The following is a 20,557-nucleotide window of genomic DNA, read 5'->3' as shown; positions in this document are numbered from 1 at the left end:
TTTTGTAGCTATTCCACCTAAAAATTAAAAAAGAGTTTTTTTAATTCTAAAGCACAAAAATATTATTTGTATGTGTGTAACTTAGTTATAAATAAATAGATTTTCATTGGTTGTTTGCTAATTAATATGTAAATTAGATCCATATATAGATAAAATTACACCACTAATGTTACCAAAGAGGAATAACTCCAATAAAATTTAATAACATTTTGAAGGTAACTCTGTAAGGCATACCTTATAGTCTGCTTCAAAATGTGCTATAACTGTGATCCAATTTTGCTCCTGTGTCTAAAATAGGAATTTTCATTGTTAAGTAGAAACCAATATTTTTCCTAAATCAGCTCAATGTTTAATTTAAATTATATTAGAATTTTTTTTAAACATACCTTTGAAAAATAAATTCCCTTCTTTGATGTCTGTATTGATTTCTCTTTCTGTTAGCTCAAATATGCTGCTGTCCGTCTTCTCGGTATCATTCCAGTACAGAACCTGAAATAAATATATATAAAGATATAAGTGTATATATTTATACTCACCTGAATGGTTTATAGTAACCCTGAATGATGCAATCATAATAATAGCTGAAACTCATTTATGTCTTATTCCTGATGTTTTTACTTTGCTTTCAAATAAAATTTCATTTACATCATTAAATAACATAAATACATGGTTATATTTCACAAAGACAAAAACATACAAGACAGAAACAACTGTTCATAATATGGTGTTGTACTTTATGCATAGTTATTTTTTAATGACCTATGAACAATAAGTTTTGTTACACAATTTTATCATTATAAATACAGTAAAACTCAGCAATATTGATTACCATAGTTTGCTATTTCTTTTTTATTTTTTTTTTTAAATTTATGCATTTCCAAAATTAATATCATTTATATAGCTGGGGAACCAAAACTAAATTTTGCATTGTACAGAATTTGCAGTATTTTTGGCAATAGTAAATGAGTTTTTCTGTAAGATTGGAAATAAATATATAAATTTTGCATGCATGCTGTGACATGCTTTCATAAAAGTATTGGTGTAAATATGCACCATTACAAAACCCTGCTAAGATCATTACATCATGCAATAAATTCCTTGTTTATAAACCCATTTCTATGAAAATGATATGGCAAATAAATCTGTCTTTAATCAATATAAATACATTATAAGAAAACCATTTGATTCCATGGGTTTTTAAACATTTACTTCATAATGTTAATTAATTAAACAAGATGTGTTTTGTGAAGCACTTATTTCCCCACTCCAACAACCATCATCTCGAGCCACAGTCTAGAGTCCGCATAAAGCTCTCTCCTACCCATTGCTTCTTGGGCACAAAAAGTGTTGTAATCTTAAATATTTATGTCTCTCTATTGTGACGTCATATTCAATTAGTGGGAAGTTTTGTTTACATCACAACATTGACATCAACAGTATACAAAGAATATTTTGTGAACTGTGATTGGATATTGAAAGGTCGCGATAAAGTTCATTATCCAACTATGCTTTACTTGCATTGGTTAATATTTTAATGAGCTACAAAGAATTCTCTCCTCGTTCAACCACAGCCAGAATGGGAGAGGATCATACATTTTGGCAGTGGTTTGCGACAATGGCCAACAAACGGAATATTTCAAAGTCATTTCTGAACTTATAAACTCTGCAAAGAAAATTAATGGAAACTGTTGGTGGACAGACAGACAGACAGGCCAACAAAAACCTGCAAAGCAATATACCCTTCCTTCATGGAAGAGGGCATAAAAATAATTAAAGCCTGAAACCATAAATATTCAGAGTGCTAGGTATGTAACTTGAAGTTTTTCATCAATTATTATGTGGAAACTTAAAAGACTATCACTTTAAAGTATTCATTACATCAATTTTTGAAAATGAAATTGAATTGCCTGTAATAAAAGTTTAAAAGATATGTACAAGAAATGAAATGTATGAAAGTTATTAAAAATGATAAGATTCTGGTACGTTCATATTGTTACATACCTCTTTTGTAATTAAAATAGAGCAGTATTATTTAGTGAATGTTAAACAGTGAAATTAATAATATATCTCTTTTTAAAATGACTTTACTTTAAACACCCCATTGCTGTAGCTTAAAATCTGTCCCTCCCACTCAATGTCCTCTCCATTATCTGTCCATGTGTGTAATATTTGTCTGGATACAAAGTCCCTCGGGTTGGTGTTACATGCAATACTTTCTTGATATTCCTTTCTTTTTTTCAGTAGTGTAATCAAGTTTTCTTTCAATTGTTTCTCGTCAAATACTTTTCCTTTTTTGCTAAAACACAATAAATGTCTAAATTCTTGTTCTACTTTAAAAACTTTCTTATAAATATTAATCTGAGTTTTTAACGCTGTCATTTTTTCCTTCTTTGTCTTTAAAATGCACAATTTTTCATTAATTTCAGTCTCTGAAGCCCATAATCCATGTCTGTGAATATCGTCTAACGCTTTGTCGATGGCATCATTTTTTCTTTCTTTCTTCTTCTTGTTCTCCTCTTCTTTTTCTTTTATAGTCTGCAAATGTTTGTTAAATAATTCTTCTTTCCTTCTCTTACTTTCAATTAAAAAAGCTCTACTGTCTTTTCTAGCTGTATTTACAATGTTCCTCTGTTCATTTTCACTTTTTTTTTCTAACCATTTTTTTGTTTTATTATTATTATACATTAAAATACTCTCAATTGTATTTACAGATGAGGTGGCAGCATATTTAAGTTTAAAATCTAACTGACCCATTAACCGTTCAATGGTTATATTATTTGTCGAACATGATGAACATTCTTTAAAAAATTCTGTTGAACATGAATTAAAATATTTTCCTCCTTCTAAAAAATCTGCAAACAACTTCTTTGCCTTGTCAATTAAAACACTAATGCACCTCTTAATAAAAACACATGTAAGGTCATCATTTAACGACATAGAACATAGAAAATCTGACACAGGGTCATAAAAATCTGGACCTTCAAACAGTTTGATTTCCCTTTTTAATAATGCTGAAGGGTTTTTATGAATAACATTTAAAACATATAAAAGTCTTTGATACACAGTGTTTATACTTGTAATATTCCATAACTCTAAAGTTTTCTGCCAGTATGGCTCAGTAATAAATTTACATATAAAACCAAGAGCTCTCAAAATTGTTAAAAACACTTTGCTTTGCAATGATGTAACAATTGCATTCAAAACAACATTAAAAGAACTTCTCGAGGATAAAAGATATTGTAAAAGAAGTTGATGCATAAAAAATGTACCAGCAGCATTATAAAAACACAAATTAAAACGATTTCCTCTTACATTCATCACAGGGAGTTTGTCTGTTCCGTTACTTTTCAAAAACACTCTACTAAATTTCGGATCACCTACTCCGTCTTTAAAAAAAAATTTTGAAACACTTCTTAAAATAAACATGACATAAGGATCTTTAGGTGTACTGGAATGTCCATCAAAATGAATATTTAATTCTTTTTCAATATTATAAAACTCTTGCAAACAAACATCTGAAAATTGTAAAAGAGGGTGCACTGCACATTTAAAAGAATGAACATCGTGAGAAATTTCACTAGATAAAATAGAATTTACTTTCTGTTCCGTGGAACTTCTATCAGTCATAAAACAAGATACAGATTCTAAAATACTTTTTTTATCGCTTTCTTTCTCTGAAATATCAGACAACATTTCTTTAGTACTATTTACATAGGTTTCACCCTTGCCATCTGGCACTTCTCTGATTCCAGCAGTTAAAAATTGATTTCCAGTATTAAATTGCAAACCATAAAAATGTTTTCCCTTTTTAGTGGTGGCATCTCTGTGCATTGTAATGTTTTTACTATTTAAAAGCTCTTCTTTAACATGATTTCTAGATAAAACACCCATTTCACTTGATAAAACTGCAGTTGTACTCTTACTTGGTAAATTTTTTACATGAATATCAAAAATATTTAAAACAGCTTCAACAACAGGAGAAATATGCTGCACACCAATATTATTACTGATAAAAAAATAGTATAACTTTCTTAACTTAAAATTGAAAGGTCTGCCCTTTGATTTTTCTCTAAAATCTACATTTTTCTCAATATGTACAAATTCTGATGATTCTTTCATATTATCATTTTCATCTCTTTCTGCATTCAATGCATCAATTTCTTTTTTCAAGTCTTCAATATATGACTTTAAAACGTTGCACTGTACACCCTTCTCAACTCTACTGTTTTTCTTTTCAGTTTCTTTTTTTTCAAATTCATTAACCTTTTCTTGTAAATGTACAACTTTTTCTGATTTTCTTTTAAGTTTCTGGTTCATTGATTTTACATTAATGTTCCTAAGTTTTTCTCTCAATTTATGGTTTTCTCTTTCAAGATGTTGAATTTTGATGTTATTTTCAATATTCTGTAAAAGATCCCCTGATGAAGAAGTCGATGAGGCCACAAAGGTTGATGAGGATGCAGAAGAAGTCGATGTTGACACAGAATAAGTCGACGTTGACATGGAAGAAGTTGATGTTGGTACAGAATAAGTCGACGTTGACACAGAAGAAGTTGATGTTGGTACAGAATAAGTCGACGTTGACACAGAAGAAGTTGATGTTGGTACAGAATAAGTCGACGTTGACACAGAAGAAGTTGATGTTGGCACAGAATAAGTCGATGTGCACACAGAAGAAGTCAACGTTGACACAGAAGAAGTCAACGTTGACACAGAAGAAGTAGATATGGACACTGAAGAACTCGATGTTGATTGAATATTTTTTTTACTAGCTGGTAATGTGAATAATTTGTTTCGAAATATGTTATATTTTTCCTTATTATTGTATTTCTTGAGTCTTTGAAGTTCTTTGAATATTTTTTGGACTTTCAAGAACAAACTTGACTTTACTATTGAAGCTGAATCCAACTGAAGGCAGTCACATATAGCCTTGCATGTATTCGCAACATTGCCTTCATTTGTTATGAAAATTTCACTCACATTCTCATTTGTTAGAGACATGGTGCATATGAATGTGCAGTTAATTAGAATTTTACCATATATATGCTGTATGAAGTGAACATAATGACAATACATTGATAAGCTTTACACATACATTTGCAACAGCACAAAAAGCATGACGACACAAACATTAAAAGCACACATAGAAATTTATTCTCTTTAGAGAAGTGGACATGCTTCGCCTACATCCTTTTTTCTTCATAGGTCTTCATTTATTGAATCTGGAAGACATGAGGGTTTGTGAAGGAAAGTGGATGTAGGGCAAAGCCTGTCCACTTATCTAAAGAGAATAATAGAAAGTATGGTATTGTGATAATATTTACCTTGTATGGAAAATTCTTTCAGAGTAACTGCCACTTTCACAGATGATATGTGAACCTTAATAAAATAAATCAAATTAATTTTTCAAGGCATTACTTAAATGTATCTTAAACCAGAAATATTCTTTAAAAAAAAACCAGACTATAATGGAAGGGAGGTAATAATATACTGAGCAAGCATCGAAGTTTACGTTTTTTATTCTAACCAAAAAAGCGCAACAAGTTTGCGCCTTTTTTAATATGCTAGTATCAAAATAAATGTATAATGTATCGCTTTATATAAAAAAATCACCGCAATCACATACCACAATTATATAAAATAGTGAAATACACCCCAATTACACTTCTTTCAACTTGCACGTGTATTCTTAAAAATACCTGTATCAACCAAATTCTAAACAATTTAACAACTGTCTATGCATTTTTTGTCATTAAAAAACGGAAAATTATTTAAGATCGAGATGACAGGGTTGTAATTATCACTTACAGATAAATCATTACTTACCCGTCTGCACTGACCCACTATCTCATCCAATATGGCTGTCAGGTAGTCAGCGGGAGTTCTCGTCCTTGGTGTAAAATGGCGTCAACTGGAATAGCTATGTTTTGGTAAACAGGACATTCACGAAAACCGCGCCAAGCCTCGTTTCAGAATTTTGTATGACACAAAACTGGTAATGATTTTTTTCCGGAATAAGAAAAATTAAATGACTAAAAATAAATTAAATTAAAATTGCAAAAAAATTACAACAGAATAATCAAATAATGAATGCTTAAGGAAAATAACATAATGATTTTAATCTGTCATTATTTTTATTCAACATTAAATCGGAAATGAAATCTCGTATATCCCATTATTTTCTCGAGAGTTTTGCAGACATATTTGGAAACCCAGGGTAAACAACGTGAAACTCGACCAAACAATCGACCATCATCTTGCGAACTGAACGAGAAAGGAACGTATCTGTGTGTGAATTCGGGAAGTAAACATGCCGGCTGCTCCGAAGCAGAAGTCTAGTGCTAAAAGTACTGGAGGCACTGGGGGAAAGAAATCTGAATACCAGGATAAAGAGAAACCAACTCAGATACGATTTAGTAACATCAATGCTGCCAAAGGTTCGAGCTTTTTAAAATCTTTCTAAAAATCAGAATAGTTTTAAAGGGATTTCCCTGTTCAAAAACTGTACTATACGATTTTTTATAAGATGGGTAACAGCAGTAGAGGGTTTGTTTTTGTTTCATCAGCTGAGCAACAAGATCATTCTAGAACTAGAAGGAAACGTGTGCTGTCATGTCGTACAAACTTAAACACTGGGTCTTGAAACAAACTGAACAAAAACGCTTATAGTGTATTGAGGATAAGGGGGTTAAACAAGCCACCATAGATTTTTCGGTGCCTTGATTAAAGTTGATTCAAATTCTCAAAATCTTAGATGTCTACACAAAGATTACCATTCATTCACTAGATTGTAATGCTTTTATCTATAGCTAAGTGTGCATTCTAAGGTTAAAATTTACGAATACAACTGCTTTCCGTCGTCCTGAAAAATATTTGATTGATTGTTGAGCATATGTTGAGGCCAAAAAAAAAAATAGTCTTGTTTCCTGCTACCCGACCGACCCTATTTTTGGGGGCGGACCCTAGAGTTTTTTTTTCGATTCGGAAAAAAAAAATCGAAATATTACCGGAATTTATCGTTCTGTCACCGTTTTCAGTTCCCCTGTTATAAATACAAAACAAAATGGCGGCGGCCATTGGAAGAGGCCAGCCTCATGTGCTCTCTGTTATTTTGGAACGGTGTCGCTACAAGGACACAAAAACAAGCGTAATAACAACCTTTTCGAGTACTACCACTTTAAATGATATCTTTGCTAGTGATCGATTGTCAGTTGTTAGAAGCTCTTCGATGCTACTCATCGATTATATTAAAAATAAATGTCGCCGACATCGCTAACAAAAAATAAAATTGTCATACTTTAATTTTATTACCAAATCCAAGTGCAAAGAGCATAAAAGTAGTGATGAATGTTTAAAACATGGAAGGATCCCGTGTCTTGTAGATACTTTTACTGCCATGATTAAATATGGGGTTAGACTAATACCAGGAAACGGTAATATTGCAAGTAAAGGAAAACATAATTAGTCTAGTCAATCTTTAAACGTAATTATCACCATAAATACATGTCTAACTTCTGGATAATTACTTTTACAACTTGCAATTTCAACTAACTAAAACTAATTTTAAGAAATAAATACATACATATATTAAATGAAAGGTGGGACTAATATCAGTAAAATACCCATTGCATGGACTTTATTAAAAAAAATTAATTTCCATTCTGTTTCAATAGTCCTATATTGTTTAATGTAAACAAAATACTATTTTCCATTTTTTAAAACAGAAATTTCAATTAACATTTGTTCTAACTTGATTTAGTTCCTGTTCACTAAAATATTTCACTTAAATTACAAATGTACATGTATTCAGATTCATCATCTTTGTTTGTTTGTTTGTTTGTTTGTTTTAGATTTCAAATAGTAAACAACGATAAAATTAACCTGCTCAGAAATCAAATACAGTGTAATCTAACAAAGTTCATGGTTTCTGTAACACATATGGTCCTTCGCTGAGTTTTTATAGGAATGATTGTTCGATTATCTACTTGACAAATACCTTAATTCATGTTCCATAACTGAAAAAAAAAATTCTGAGAAAACTAAAAGAGCTTTCTACACAGTGTACTGTATATTATAAAATACCTCTTGAGTTGTTGTGCATCAAGATATGAAATTTAATTGTAAAAGATTATATTGAGTGACTTGTGATATGTTTAATTTGATCAAGTATTCAGTTCATATCCAAAAAATGCCGTCGGAAAAAAATAAAATAAAAAAATAAAATAAAATAATTTTCCTACCTACCTACCCTATTTTTTTTAGGCTGGTAGCAGGAAACAAGACTATTATTTTTTTTGGCCTGATTGTCTGTCTCAAGTGATCAGATCCATTTTTACCACCAAGTTCGATAATGTCAACCATATTTAACCACTTGTGTCAAGCACAAATTGGAATGTAACCACCCAATCTGTCAATGAAATTACAATCTACATAATTGCACAGAGCATACACATACATAATTTGCTAAATAATGCATTTATGTCCACAGACCTATTTTAGTAAAGACTTCCTTTGATATTGCACTTTTACACATGTCCAAACCAAGTTAGGCATAAGTTAATAAAGTCTTTTTATATTTTTAGCCGTAGCAGAAGCTGTGAGAACAAGCCTGGGGCCTCGTGGCATGGATAAAATGGTAAATCAATGGTTTTACTTGTAGGAACAATGGAAAAGAAATATTTCACTAGAAGATTTCAAACTGCATGTGCAATTTTCAATAAAGCAACCTTTTTGATTTTACAGATCCAGGCTGCCAATGGAGACGTTACAATTACAAATGATGGTGCAACTATATTGAAGCAGATGCAAGTTTTACACCCTGCAGCAAAGATGGTAAAAAAAAAAATAAAATAACAATATCTGATATGTGAAAACAGTATTCAAAATATGTTATGAAATGTTGCACTTTATAAAGTAGAAAGTTATGTTTGTCAGTTTATTGATTTAAAAACCCACATTATCATGCATTGTTGATTTGTTTTGAAATCTTTGTATTTGATTGGTTTATTAGCTGGTAGAGCTGTCTCATGCACAAGATGTTGAGGCTGGGGATGGAACCACATCTGTTGTAGTCATTGCTGGAAGTCTCCTTGAGGCCTGTGCCAAATTGTTGACCAAAGGTTAGCTGTCCAAAATGAGTATTATGACTAAAAAGTTGTAAAATCTAAGTGTTTTGGAATAACATTAAAGAAAAAAGCAGTTATTTGACACATTATATGGAAACAGTTTTGAAACTGATTACTGGTTAATTTTTGGGCAAAGGTGGTATTAAAATCAAGGAAAGAAATAATTCACTGAGAGAATTTTACAGCAGTTCTCTGTGCAGTCCATGTTTAAGTTTTGATTTATGCTTTGTATAGGTATTCATCCAACAAGCATTTCTGAGTCGTTCCAAAATGCTGCCGAGAAATCCCTGGAGATTCTGGGAGAAATCAGTACACCATTAGAGCTGTCAGACAGAGATTCACTATTAAAGAGTGCCTCAACCTCACTGAATTCCAAGGTAACTTTACACACATCACTCAGATAACATTGTGTTCAGTAAAAACTGTTCATATATGATATAAACTGGATTCGATTCCGTATATTTTCCAATGTCTCAAAAGGTACAGAATCAAAATTCATATGTTCAGTGGTAAGATTTTAATTTAGGGGGATTAATTTTCATGATACTGTTAAAGCTCCACAGACATAAATTTTTACAGTGAAACAAAAAGAAATTATTTTCAATTATGCCTCTAGTTTGTATGATTTTGAACAATCCACAAAAATTAAAAACTTGCAAAGTCAAAGTCAAGAGTTCAACATGACTGCCTAGTTGTGTGAGCAGATTGTCGATGGTTGAGTTTAATGTTTGGTTTATCTTGGTAGGTGGTTTCACAGTACTCCAGTCTTCTGTCCCCATTAGCTGTAGACGCTGTGATGAGAGTGATAGATCCTGCCACTGCTACCAATGTAGATCTCAGAGACATCAAAATTGTGAAACGACTCGGGTAAGGAATAAGACAAGGAAGAGTTAATTGATTTCAGAGAAAATAGAGTTAGATTTGAGCAACATTGTAAAAAATTATAGATGCCCCCCAAAAAAATTCCTATAGTGTATTATCTATAAGTATGAGTCTTGCTCTAAGCATTGATTCTTATGTGTGGAGGAAACTGTCTTTGTTTTACATTGTATGAATTTCTTACTTGATAGTGGGACCATTGAAGACACAGAACTCATTGATGGCTTAGTGTTCAACCAAAAGGGAGGGGGACAGGGAGGTCCAAACAAAGTGGAGAAGGCCAAGATTGGGCTCATACAGTTCTGTATCTCTCCTCCCAAAACTGACGTAAGTACCCTCTTATCTGTTGTAGCTTAGCTTGAACTAATGGAGAGATTCTCATGTCATCTGTCCCTGTTATTATGTGTTCCTGATGAAAAATGCAATGATAACACTACAAAAATGCAAGTCTTGTGATTTAAAAATAAAGGCATGTATAAAGCACCTTGATTTTCTTTTGCAAAAAGACTGCATCTTCTGTAAATTATAGACAGAGTATTGATTGGCAACCAAAACTTCCTCATTTAAAATGCATACATTTTACTGAGGTTTGAATTTTGCAACAGACAGTTAAATTTTTTTTTAGATGGACAACTCTGTTATTGTGTCTGACTATGCACAAATGGACCGTGTTCTAAGGGAAGAGAGGCAATACATTCTGGATATTATTAAAAAGATTAAAAAGGCAGGATGTAATGTACTGCTTATACAGAAATCAGTTCTAAGGTACAGTATACGTATGCTTTTGTTATATGTTGAATTAAATTTTTGTCTACAGTTTGTTCTGGAGAAATCAGCTCCGAGATGTTCAAGTCTTATTTTATTTATGTTTTTTTTTTTTTTTTTTTTTTTTTTTTACAGAGATGCTGTTAGTGATCTGGCTCTCCATTTCCTGGCAAAAATGAAAATTATGGTTGTTAAGGATATAGAAAGGGAGGATATTGAATTCATCTGTAAGGTAGGAAAATACATGTACATGCTGTGTATCAGAATAAAGAACAGTGTATTAGTTAATAGATTTACAATAAAGAGAATGCAGAGATAAAACTGATTTTGCAAATTCTCATTTCTGCCTGAAGTGGTGATTGGATTTTCATGTCATTTTACAGAGCATAGGATGCCGACCTGTTGCTAGCTTAGATCACTTTTTACCAGAGAATCTTGGAAGTGCTGACCTTGTAGAAGAAGTTCAAACTGGTTCAAGTAAAATTGTCAAAGTAAGTCGGAAGTTTATACCACAGAGATAAGAGATGGGCATTGCTGCCACTTTATCAAGCAAAGTGAACTTAGTTGTGACATCTGTACACTATACAAATCTTTAAATGCTCCTTGAATGTAAGATATATTTGATGTACAATCTTAAAACACTTCATTATTTTGTTGATGGTTGTTCTCTGTAGCAAAAGTAATTTTGTAACACAAGTAATAAGTCATTTGTCTTTTAAAAAATCAGATAACAGGAATAGCCAATCCTGGAAAGACAGTGACAGTATTAATACGAGGATCCAACAAACTAGTGCTAGAGGAGGCAGACAGGTCAATCCATGATGCTTTATGTGTCATCAGATGTCTGGTCAAGAAAAGGTAGGGTTAAAGCCAGACCAATCCAGGTTGTTGGAATTTAACATGTAGTTAACATGTGCAGATATTGAACTGTAGACTTTTAATTGGTGACAATCTGTATTGCATTAATTCAATGCTAAAATCCTAATTTTTGTGATTTTGACAAAGGTTAACATCTTCTAGTCTATGATCTAGAAATTGGTTAAATAATTTTTTAATATGCTCGTGTACATGTATGAACACATTCTATACATGCACAGAATTTCCTAAATTTTCAATGTTATAAATAAAATTAATATTTATAAATACTGTATTGTTATTACTGTATAAATACTGATTATTGTGATAATTTTGTGTACAGGGCATTAATAGCTGGAGGAGGAGCTCCTGAAATAGAGCTGTCCCTGAGGTTAAATGACTATGCCAACACCTTGACAGGCATGGAGCAGTACTGCTTTAGAGCTTTCGCCGAGGCTTTGGAGGTCATTCCCATTACTCTGGCAGAAAATGCTGGTCTGAATCCCATAGCCACAGTCACCGAATTGAGAAATAAACACGCTGAAGGGGAGAGAACTGCTGGTATCAATGTTAGGAAGGTAGGTACAGACAAGGAAGCTTAGGGTAGACGTTCTCTCCTGTTTTTCCTTGATTTGTAATATACTCCTGCAAGAAATAGCATTGATTTGGCCTCTGAATGACATGATGATTGCTATAAAAAGATGGAGTTATCAAATGCAGTGTGTTTTAAATACAGGTGACTCTCGATCTCTCGAAGTACAAGGGACCGCAAGAAGAATTCGAGAATTCGAGGGGTTCAAGAGATAGAAAGTAAATAAAATCCGGAATTTTCAGTTCCGATCATCGATATTCTACTATTATAGATACCGGAAGTATATGTAAATAAAGTTATTGCACGTTTTCATTGTATTTTACAGGTAATATACTTGATATCAACAAGAATGATCGTATTTCGAATAAATACAACAAATTCCTGAAGTTTCAATATTTATTTGTACTTATTTCACGATAACATGAAACCCGGATAGCAATTGTCGGTTTGGCTATTCCGCTGCTTGATCGGGTCCTTCACCAGTGTTCACCAGGTTTTTCTTAATCGGTATTCAGTCCTTCAGAAAGGAATTTCTTTTGCAATATTTGCCATACTGGGATTATGTAGACTCTAATTGATAATAATATGGGAATTTGTTGAAACAAACGTCTGGAAATTTATTTTCTAAAAATTATCGTCTTGGTTTCAAGTCAAAATAAGTTGTGAATTTGTTTATAATTTACCAATAATAACCAGTTAATTATATCAACACACGGACGACCCACAGGTGTAGTGTCATCTATGTAAACACCCAATTAACACCTCCATGCCAGCCCCAGGTGTTCACTGTTTTTCCAGGTAAGTCCAGGCTCAATTTTACGCTTGATCGGCGTGTATACACGAGCAGTCAAAACTTCGAGAGATAGAGAGTAAAATTCAATGAAATACGTGTAACGGGACCCAGGTTTTGGTTCGAGAGATAGAGAACTTCGAGAGATAGAAGTTCGAGAGATCAGGAGTAAATTTGCTTAGTTATATTGAGGAAAAAAACGGGAACGGAGATTCACTTCGAGAGATCGGAGTTCGAGCCATCGAGAGTGACCTGTATTAAAAAAAAAATTGATGTCAGATTGTTTGTGATCTATAACATATTATATATACAAGATCAAGATAGCTCAATGTTACTTAATATATACCACAGATACCGGTACATTGAACAAAATATCGAGACCTTGTTTTGCATTTTCCTCTCAAAATAGTAACATTTGTTGGCCAGCATCAATGCCAAGAAGATATTGATGCAAGAAAATTGAGTTGAGAAGTTCGAATTGCTGTAAAATTTAGGTGTTCTTTTCATTTTCAGGGAGCCATTACTAACATTTTAGAGGAGAATGTTGTTCAGCCATTATTGGTTAGCACTAGTGCTATTCACCTAGCAACAGAGACCGTAAAAAGCATCATGAAAATTGATGATATTGTAAGTATATAAATCAGTGTTCAGAAGATGTGCGAAAGTTGTTCATAGTACATAAATTGTCCTAAAGATAGCATATGGATATTTAACATGTAAATTGTTTTCTTTTAGTGAATTTGAATACTGTGGATCATAAAATTATTTTAGGGAGAAAATAATTGATATCAATATGTGAGACAAAAGTTGTGAGAGTTCTTTTGTTTTTTAGCTCACCTGAGCCGAAGGCTCAAGTGAGCTTTTCTGATCACATTTTGTCCGTCGTCCGTCTGTAAACTTTTCACATTTTCGACTTCTTCTCAAGAACCACTGGGCCAATTTTGACCAAAGTTGGTACAAAGCATCCTTGGGTGAAGGGCAATTTAAATTGTTAAAATAAAGGGCCAAGTTCTCTCACAACGGGAGATAATCAAGAAAAGACAAAAATAGGGTGGGGTCATTAAAAAATCTTCTTCTCAAGAACCACTGGGTCAGAAAAGCTGAAACTTATGTTGAAGCATCCTAGGGTAGTGTAGATTCTAAATTGTTCAAATCATGACCCCCGGGGGAAGGGCGGGGCCACAATTGGGAATCAAAGTTTTACATAGAAATATATAGGAAAAATCTTTGAAAATCATCTTCATAAGAACCACTGGGCCAGAAAAGCTGAAACTTATGTGGAAGCATTCTGGGGTAGTGTAGATTCTAAATTTTAAAAATCATGACCCCTGGGGGAAGGGTGGGGCCACAATTGGGAATCAAAGTTTTACATAGAAATATATAGGAAAAATCTTTGAAAATCATCTTCTCAAGAACTACTGGGCCAGAAAAGCTGAAACTTATGTGGAAGCATTCTGGGGTAGTGTAGATGCTAAATTGTTCAAATCATGACCCCCGGGTGAAGGGCGGGGCCACAATTGGGAATCAAATTTTTAAATAGAAATATATAGGAAAAATCTTTGAAAATCTTCTTCTCAAGAACCACTGGGCCAGAAAAGCTGAAACTTATGTGGAAGCATCCTGGTATAGTGTAGATTCTAAATTGTTCAAATCATGCCCCCCCCCCCGGGGAAGGGCGGGGCCACAATGGGGAATCAAAGTTTTACATCGAAATATATAGGAAAAATCTTTGAAAATCTTCTTCTCAAGAACCACTGGGCCAGGAAAGCTGAAACTTATGTGGAAGCATCCTGGTATAGTGTAGATTCTAAATTGTTCAAATCATGACCCCCGGGGGAAGGGTGGGGCCACAATTGGGAATCAAAGTTTTACATCGAAATATATAGGAAAAATCTTTGAAAATCTTCTCAAGAACCACTGGGCCAAGAAAAGCTGAAACTATGTGCACATGGAAGGATCCTGGGGTAGTGTAGATTTCAAAATGTCTAAATTATGATCAGTGGTGTAGGGTGGGGTTGCATTATGTATTACAGGGGGGAAATCTGGTAAAAAAACAGAATGGCAAAGCTGCTCAGGTGAGCGATGTGGCCCATGGGCCTCTTGTTTGCACATACATGTATGTGAGATTAAAATTTGTGTAAGGAGATGGTCTCAAACAATTTTTACTTGAAAATAAATTTCTTGGGAAGAAGAAAGGAGATACATATACTGAGTACATTATTATATTCAATAATAACGTAATAATTCTGAAAAAGGAATTCTTATGTTAATTGTATTATTTTTTTTTCAGGTCAACTGTGCAGGATAAAGATTGAAAGGACAATCAATTATAACTTTTTAAAGGATGAATTCTAATACACTGCCCTCTGTCAATGATATTTATTGTTCAGTCGGACATTAGGAGCTGCAGATTGTACTTAAAATCCTGAGTGAATGTGAAGTGACTTCTTTATGGAAGTGATCCAATATATCCCCTTTGTATGTGTATACAAAATGCTTTCAACAAAATTGAACAAATTTATAATAAAAGATTAATAAATTTCTGGGTATTTTGTGATTCAAATAAACTGAATCAGTACATACTACTGTAGTTCAGTTTACAGGAGGTACATTGTAAAAACAGAGGTCTGTATGCTGGATATGCTGGTACTTGCATGTGTAGTGGTTTTGCCAGTATTTGACCTTCGCCATAACTTTTGAATGGTTGGTAGTAGGGCTTTGATATTGAATATTCCCTGTGAAAAGAGCTTTGGTTACCAACACACATGACCTTGGAGTTTGACAAAATAAAAAAAAAAATGACCATGGCTATAACTTTGATCAGTTGATGCATTGTCTTTCCTGTTTTACATTTAAGGAGTTACTATCTAATTTGTCAGATATGCCAGGGCATCAATGATAGTTGGAAATGTGGGATAATTTGCATAATGGGTGTATGTTATGCGTGAAATATCCATGTTTCCAACTGTCGTGCATTGATGTCCTGGCATACTCAACAAAAAATTTCTTATAAGCTCTTCTGAACCAAAGGCTCAAAGATCCAATGCTATGGCCATTTGTGCAGTGTGCGTAAACTTTTTTTAGAGTACTGTAAACGTATTACATTTAGCGATGTATTCTATATAGCGATTTTGGCAGAACGCCGAGTCCGCTAATTCTAGAACATCGCTAAATATCTTGTATATTAACTTTCATATCTAGCAAATTCAGACAGAGCTAAATCAAATCTACGCTAACTTGTTGAAAATTGAATCTCCGCCAAATACCATACACGCCAAATGTAATACATTTACAGTATGTGCCATAACTCAAGAACCATTTGGCCAATTATTGTCAAGGAGCTAGGTTCACATTATGCATAAAATGATCCTGTCCATATTTCAAATAAATTGAAATAATACACTATCACTCTCTGTTCCATTTCATATAACAAAGTAAAGTAGAGACTTGGTGCTCTATTTCCTATAGCAAAATTTCTTTTAGAATCCAGGAATTGGAAAACAGGCTTCGTGAAAATGCAATGATTTTGAATTTTGCAGAAAACGGGTCTTTACCTTCAGCAAAGAATTAAAATATGAGCACAGCCCTCGATCTCTAAAAATTAAAAAATGTTTTATGATCTTCAGAAACGGATCTTTCATTATGTAATTGTACATTTTGGATCAAGGTTGTGCTTTATGTGAAATATTGAAAAAATACTTCAACTTTGGCCATTTTAAGCGGAATTTTCAGGATGTATTAAGCGGAATTTTCAGGATATTTTCATAATGCATTGACCAGAGAGAAAATTATGTCATGTTGAATACAGCATTGTCAACCAAAACTGAGCAGTTTCAATTTTTCAGAAATTCACTGTGCCAAAAACGGCCCTAACTGACTCTTTTTCACAGAGTATACTTGGCCTAAGGGCTCCCATTTATGTTAAAACTAGGGTTGTGTCCCTTAAACAAGGGGAGATCATCAGGTAAATAAAACCAAAAGTACTGGTTGCCAAAAAATCTTGAGAACCACTGGGCAGATTACTAGTATCACCAAACTTGCATACAAGGATGAAGATATCTGGAGAATTAAAAATTTTTCAAGGCATCACACTGGGGCAAAGGTCATGGTCACGAGGTCACTTCAAAGTTGACCAAAAACTAGAACTGTCCAAACGGGACAAAATACCCCCCGCTGGGTTTTTCAGAAGTAAGTTTTTCCATAATAAAGATATGTATCAAACATGAATTATGAAATTTTTCTTCAAGTGACCTTGAACTTCCCCAAATGACCTTGGGTCAAGGTCCTGACACACCTTTGGGTCATGGGCAATCTTTAAGTGAATGACAACCTACCAAGTTTATCCATAAGAAAGATATGGACCGGACACGAATTATGAAATTTTTCTTCCAGTGACCTTGAACTTCCCTATATGACCTTGAGTCAAGGTCATGACTTACCCTAGGGTCATGGGCAATCTTTGTGTGAAATGAGAACCTACCAAGTTTATCCATAAGAAAGATATGAACCGGACACAAATTATGAATTTTACTTCCAATGACCTTGAATTTCCCAAAATGACCTTGGGTCAAGGTCATGACACACCCTTCAGTCATGGGCAATCTTTGTGTGAAATGAGAACCTACCAAGTTTATCCATAAGAAAGATATAGACCGGACACAAATTCTGAAATTTTTCTTCCAGTGACCTTGAACTTCCCTATATGACCTTGGGTCAAGGTCATGACAAACTCTCGGGTCATGGGCTATCTTTTTGTGAAATGAGAACCTACCAAGTTTATCCATAAGAAAGATATGGACCGGACACGAATTATGAAATTTTTCTTCCAGTGACCTTGAACTTCCCCAAATGACCTTGGGTGAAGGTCATGACACTACCTTAGGTCATGGGCAATCTTTGTGTGAAATGACAACCTACCAAGTTTATCCATAAGAAAGATATGGACCGGACACGAATTATGAAATTTTTCTTTCAGTGACCTTGAACTTCTCCAAATGACCTTGGGTCAAGGTCATGACACACCCTAGGGTCATGGGCAATCTTTGTGTGAAATGAGAACCTACCAAGTTTATTTATGAGAAAGATATGGACCGGGCACGATTGCACAGACAGACGGACAGACAGCCAGACGGACAGACAGACAAGGTGATTCCTATATACCCCCCCAAACTTCGTTTGCGGAGGGGTATAATTACATTTCATTAAAATGACGATATTTTGCTTACTATTAGGAGTAGGATCATCAAATCTTGTCAGTTGATAAATCCATCCTAGGACATATATCTTGTTGACTCTAAAGTACCGATAGATCATGGTGACCTATATTTTTAATTTTGCAAGCATTTGTTTTCAAATTGATTTAGAGGCAAATAGAGGCAACGTTAAGGCCTTTGATCATCAATCTTTGTCAGTTGATGCATCTTGGGTCCTTGGACAATTTAACTTAAACATTTTCAAATCATTTAAGACCATTATTTCAAATACGGAGAGGTTTAGAATCACCATACCTTGTAAGCTGATGCATCTTGGGGCCTTAAAACATGTTTATTAAAAAGTAGGTCAAATTGTCCTACTTTTTTAAATTTTGCAGGCATTCGCTTTTAAATTATTTTAGACGAAACTTCATAAGAATCCTTACAAACAAAGATACATTGCAGGTTCCAGTAAATGTTCAACCAAGCCTCTTTCGTTACTTCTCACTAAAATATTGACAGTAGTGAAGGAAAAACTTCAAGAGTACTGTGCAACTATATACTCAAGAAGTGGTGTAAATCAGATGTGGATACTTAAAAATTCTAAAGAACTTTTGGACAATTTGAAATCACAAGACTTCACTAAAATCAACAGCTTAAAAACTTACGACTTTTCAACTTTATACACAACGATTCCCCACGACAAATTAAAATCCAGGCTTTTTGATATCATTGACAGCTGCTTCTTCAACGAAAATGGAACTCGTAAATTTACTTACCTCGTCATTGGTCATTTGAAAAATTATTTTGTTAAAACAGATTCTGATTGCACACATAAGTACTCTGAAGTTGACATCAAGAAGATGCTTGAGTTTCTGATTGACAATATCTATGTGGTTTTCGGAGACCAGGTATTCCAACAATCTATTGGAATTCCCATGGGTACAAATTGCGCTCCGTTATTAGCAGACTTATTTTTATATTCATATGAAGCAGAATTTATACAAAATCTTATGCGTGAAAAGAAGAAAACACTTGCTGTGGCCTTCAACTCGACATTTAGATATATCGACGACGTATTGTCAATTAATAATGATAATTTCCATTCCTACGTCGATACGATATATCCTGGTGAACTTGAGATAAAAGATACCACAGAGTCCGACACTTCTGCTTCATACTTGGATATTTTACTTGAAAAAGACACTAATGGTAATCTAACAACCAAGCTATATGATAAACGTGATGACTTTAAGTTTTCTATCGTCAACTTCCCTTACTTATGCAGCAATATACCTTCATCACCTGCATACGGAGTATATATATCTCAGTTGATTCGATACGCAAGAGCGTGCTCTACGTATGAACAATTTCTTAAACGAGGTAAATTATTGACAAGCAAGTTGATGAAACAAGAATATCAACAGTCTTGTTTAATGTCATCATTTCGTAAATTCTATGGTCGATACAATGACCTTGTCAGCAAATACAATTTATCATTGAGTCTAGGGCTGTATCAATATATCGATATATCGATACGTATCGATATTTAAGAAAAATATTGTATCGAAAAATAACTGCCAATACGTATCGGACAAACAGTTTTTCTTCTAATGCTGTTAAAAAGATGATAATTTCAATCACCAAAGATTATATTTCACTTTTTTGAAATAAAGCTGTTCAATAATTATATAATTTGTAAGGAAATGACACAGTTTTTTTAACTATTACAAAATACAAAGATAATTTATTTGAACATGTTGATTTTGCTGTCATAAAAAATTTTAATTTGAAGTGTTATTTGTAATGACAATGAGACAAGGACTTTAAATGGGTAATAAAACACTTAATTTTAATGAAATTTATGCATTAAAATGATTTATAAGCCTTTTCTGATGGATTTGTTTTAGAATCCAATATATTGCATATCGCTTTAAAAAATATTGTATCGTATCGTATCGAAATTTTTGGCTCAATACACAGCTCTAATTGAGTCATATGCTGACTGACGTTTTTCATACCAATTGTTAGTCCATTATTTATACACTGAATTGACGACGGATTTTTTCCGTTATTTCCTGATCATGACAACGAGCACACGGCGGGTGTGACCGGTCGGCAGGGGATGCTCACTCCTCCATGGCACCTGATCCCACCTCTGATGTTTCAGAGGTCCGTGTTTGCTCTGCTCTTATTTTGTATATTGTTTAATGGACGTTGAGATTGAATACTGTTCGTTATCTCCATATCCTTCTTTAGAGGCATATTTTGGACACTTTCAGACGCATGATCACCAAACTTTGTCAATTGATACATCTTGGGTCTTCGGAGAATGTCAACCAAAAAGTAAGTCATCGTG

General features: G+C 33.6%; 1 protein-coding gene and 1 long non-coding RNA gene across 2 annotated transcripts; one reads left to right on the top strand and one right to left on the bottom strand.

Moving 5' to 3' along the window:
• Positions 1 to 2: 2 nt before the first annotated feature.
• Positions 3 to 5,923, bottom strand: LOC134231859 (uncharacterized). The gene is made up of 5 exons (XR_009984642.1): positions 5,827 to 5,923; positions 5,325 to 5,379; positions 387 to 489; positions 235 to 288; positions 3 to 17 (listed from the first exon to the last, which is right to left on the bottom strand). It is a non-coding gene; the product is annotated as an uncharacterized LOC134231859 (long non-coding RNA).
• Positions 5,924 to 6,204: 281 nt separating this feature from the next.
• Positions 6,205 to 15,549, top strand: LOC134231856 (T-complex protein 1 subunit delta-like). Its single transcript, XM_062713825.1, has 14 exons — positions 6,205 to 6,437; positions 8,583 to 8,635; positions 8,743 to 8,832; positions 9,011 to 9,119; positions 9,360 to 9,502; positions 9,871 to 9,992; positions 10,196 to 10,331; positions 10,630 to 10,769; positions 10,905 to 11,001; positions 11,153 to 11,260; positions 11,497 to 11,627; positions 11,968 to 12,202; positions 13,520 to 13,633; positions 15,297 to 15,549. The coding sequence occupies exons 1-14, from the start codon at positions 6,311 to 6,313 to the stop codon at positions 15,312 to 15,314; spliced, it is 1,623 nt and encodes a 540-aa protein (XP_062569809.1). The 5' UTR covers positions 6,205 to 6,310; the 3' UTR covers positions 15,315 to 15,549.
• The last annotated feature ends 5,008 nt before the right edge of the window (positions 15,550 to 20,557 follow it).

The sequence above is a fragment of the Saccostrea cucullata genome, unplaced genomic scaffold, assembly GCF_032062105.1.
Source record: "Saccostrea cucullata isolate Sc308-1 unplaced genomic scaffold, CSIRO_AGI_Scuc_v1 ctg11232, whole genome shotgun sequence".
NCBI classification, from domain to species: domain Eukaryota; kingdom Metazoa; phylum Mollusca; class Bivalvia; order Ostreida; family Ostreidae; genus Saccostrea; species Saccostrea cuccullata.
This window is presented reverse-complemented; position numbering and strand designations above follow the sequence as displayed.

Bases quoted from the DNA above. Each gene is read 5' to 3' on its own strand.
- LOC134231856 (XM_062713825.1), top strand. From the start codon at position 6,311: ATGCCGGCTGCTCCGAAGCAGAAGTCTAGTGCTAAAAGTACTGGAGGC. The intron at 11,261-11,496 runs GTAAGTCGGAAG...TTAAAAAATCAG, and splicing joins GTTCAAGTAAAATTGTCAAA to ATAACAGGAATAGCCAATCC. The intron at 12,203-13,519 runs GTAGGTACAGAC...TTTCATTTTCAG, and splicing joins CTGGTATCAATGTTAGGAAG to GGAGCCATTACTAACATTTT.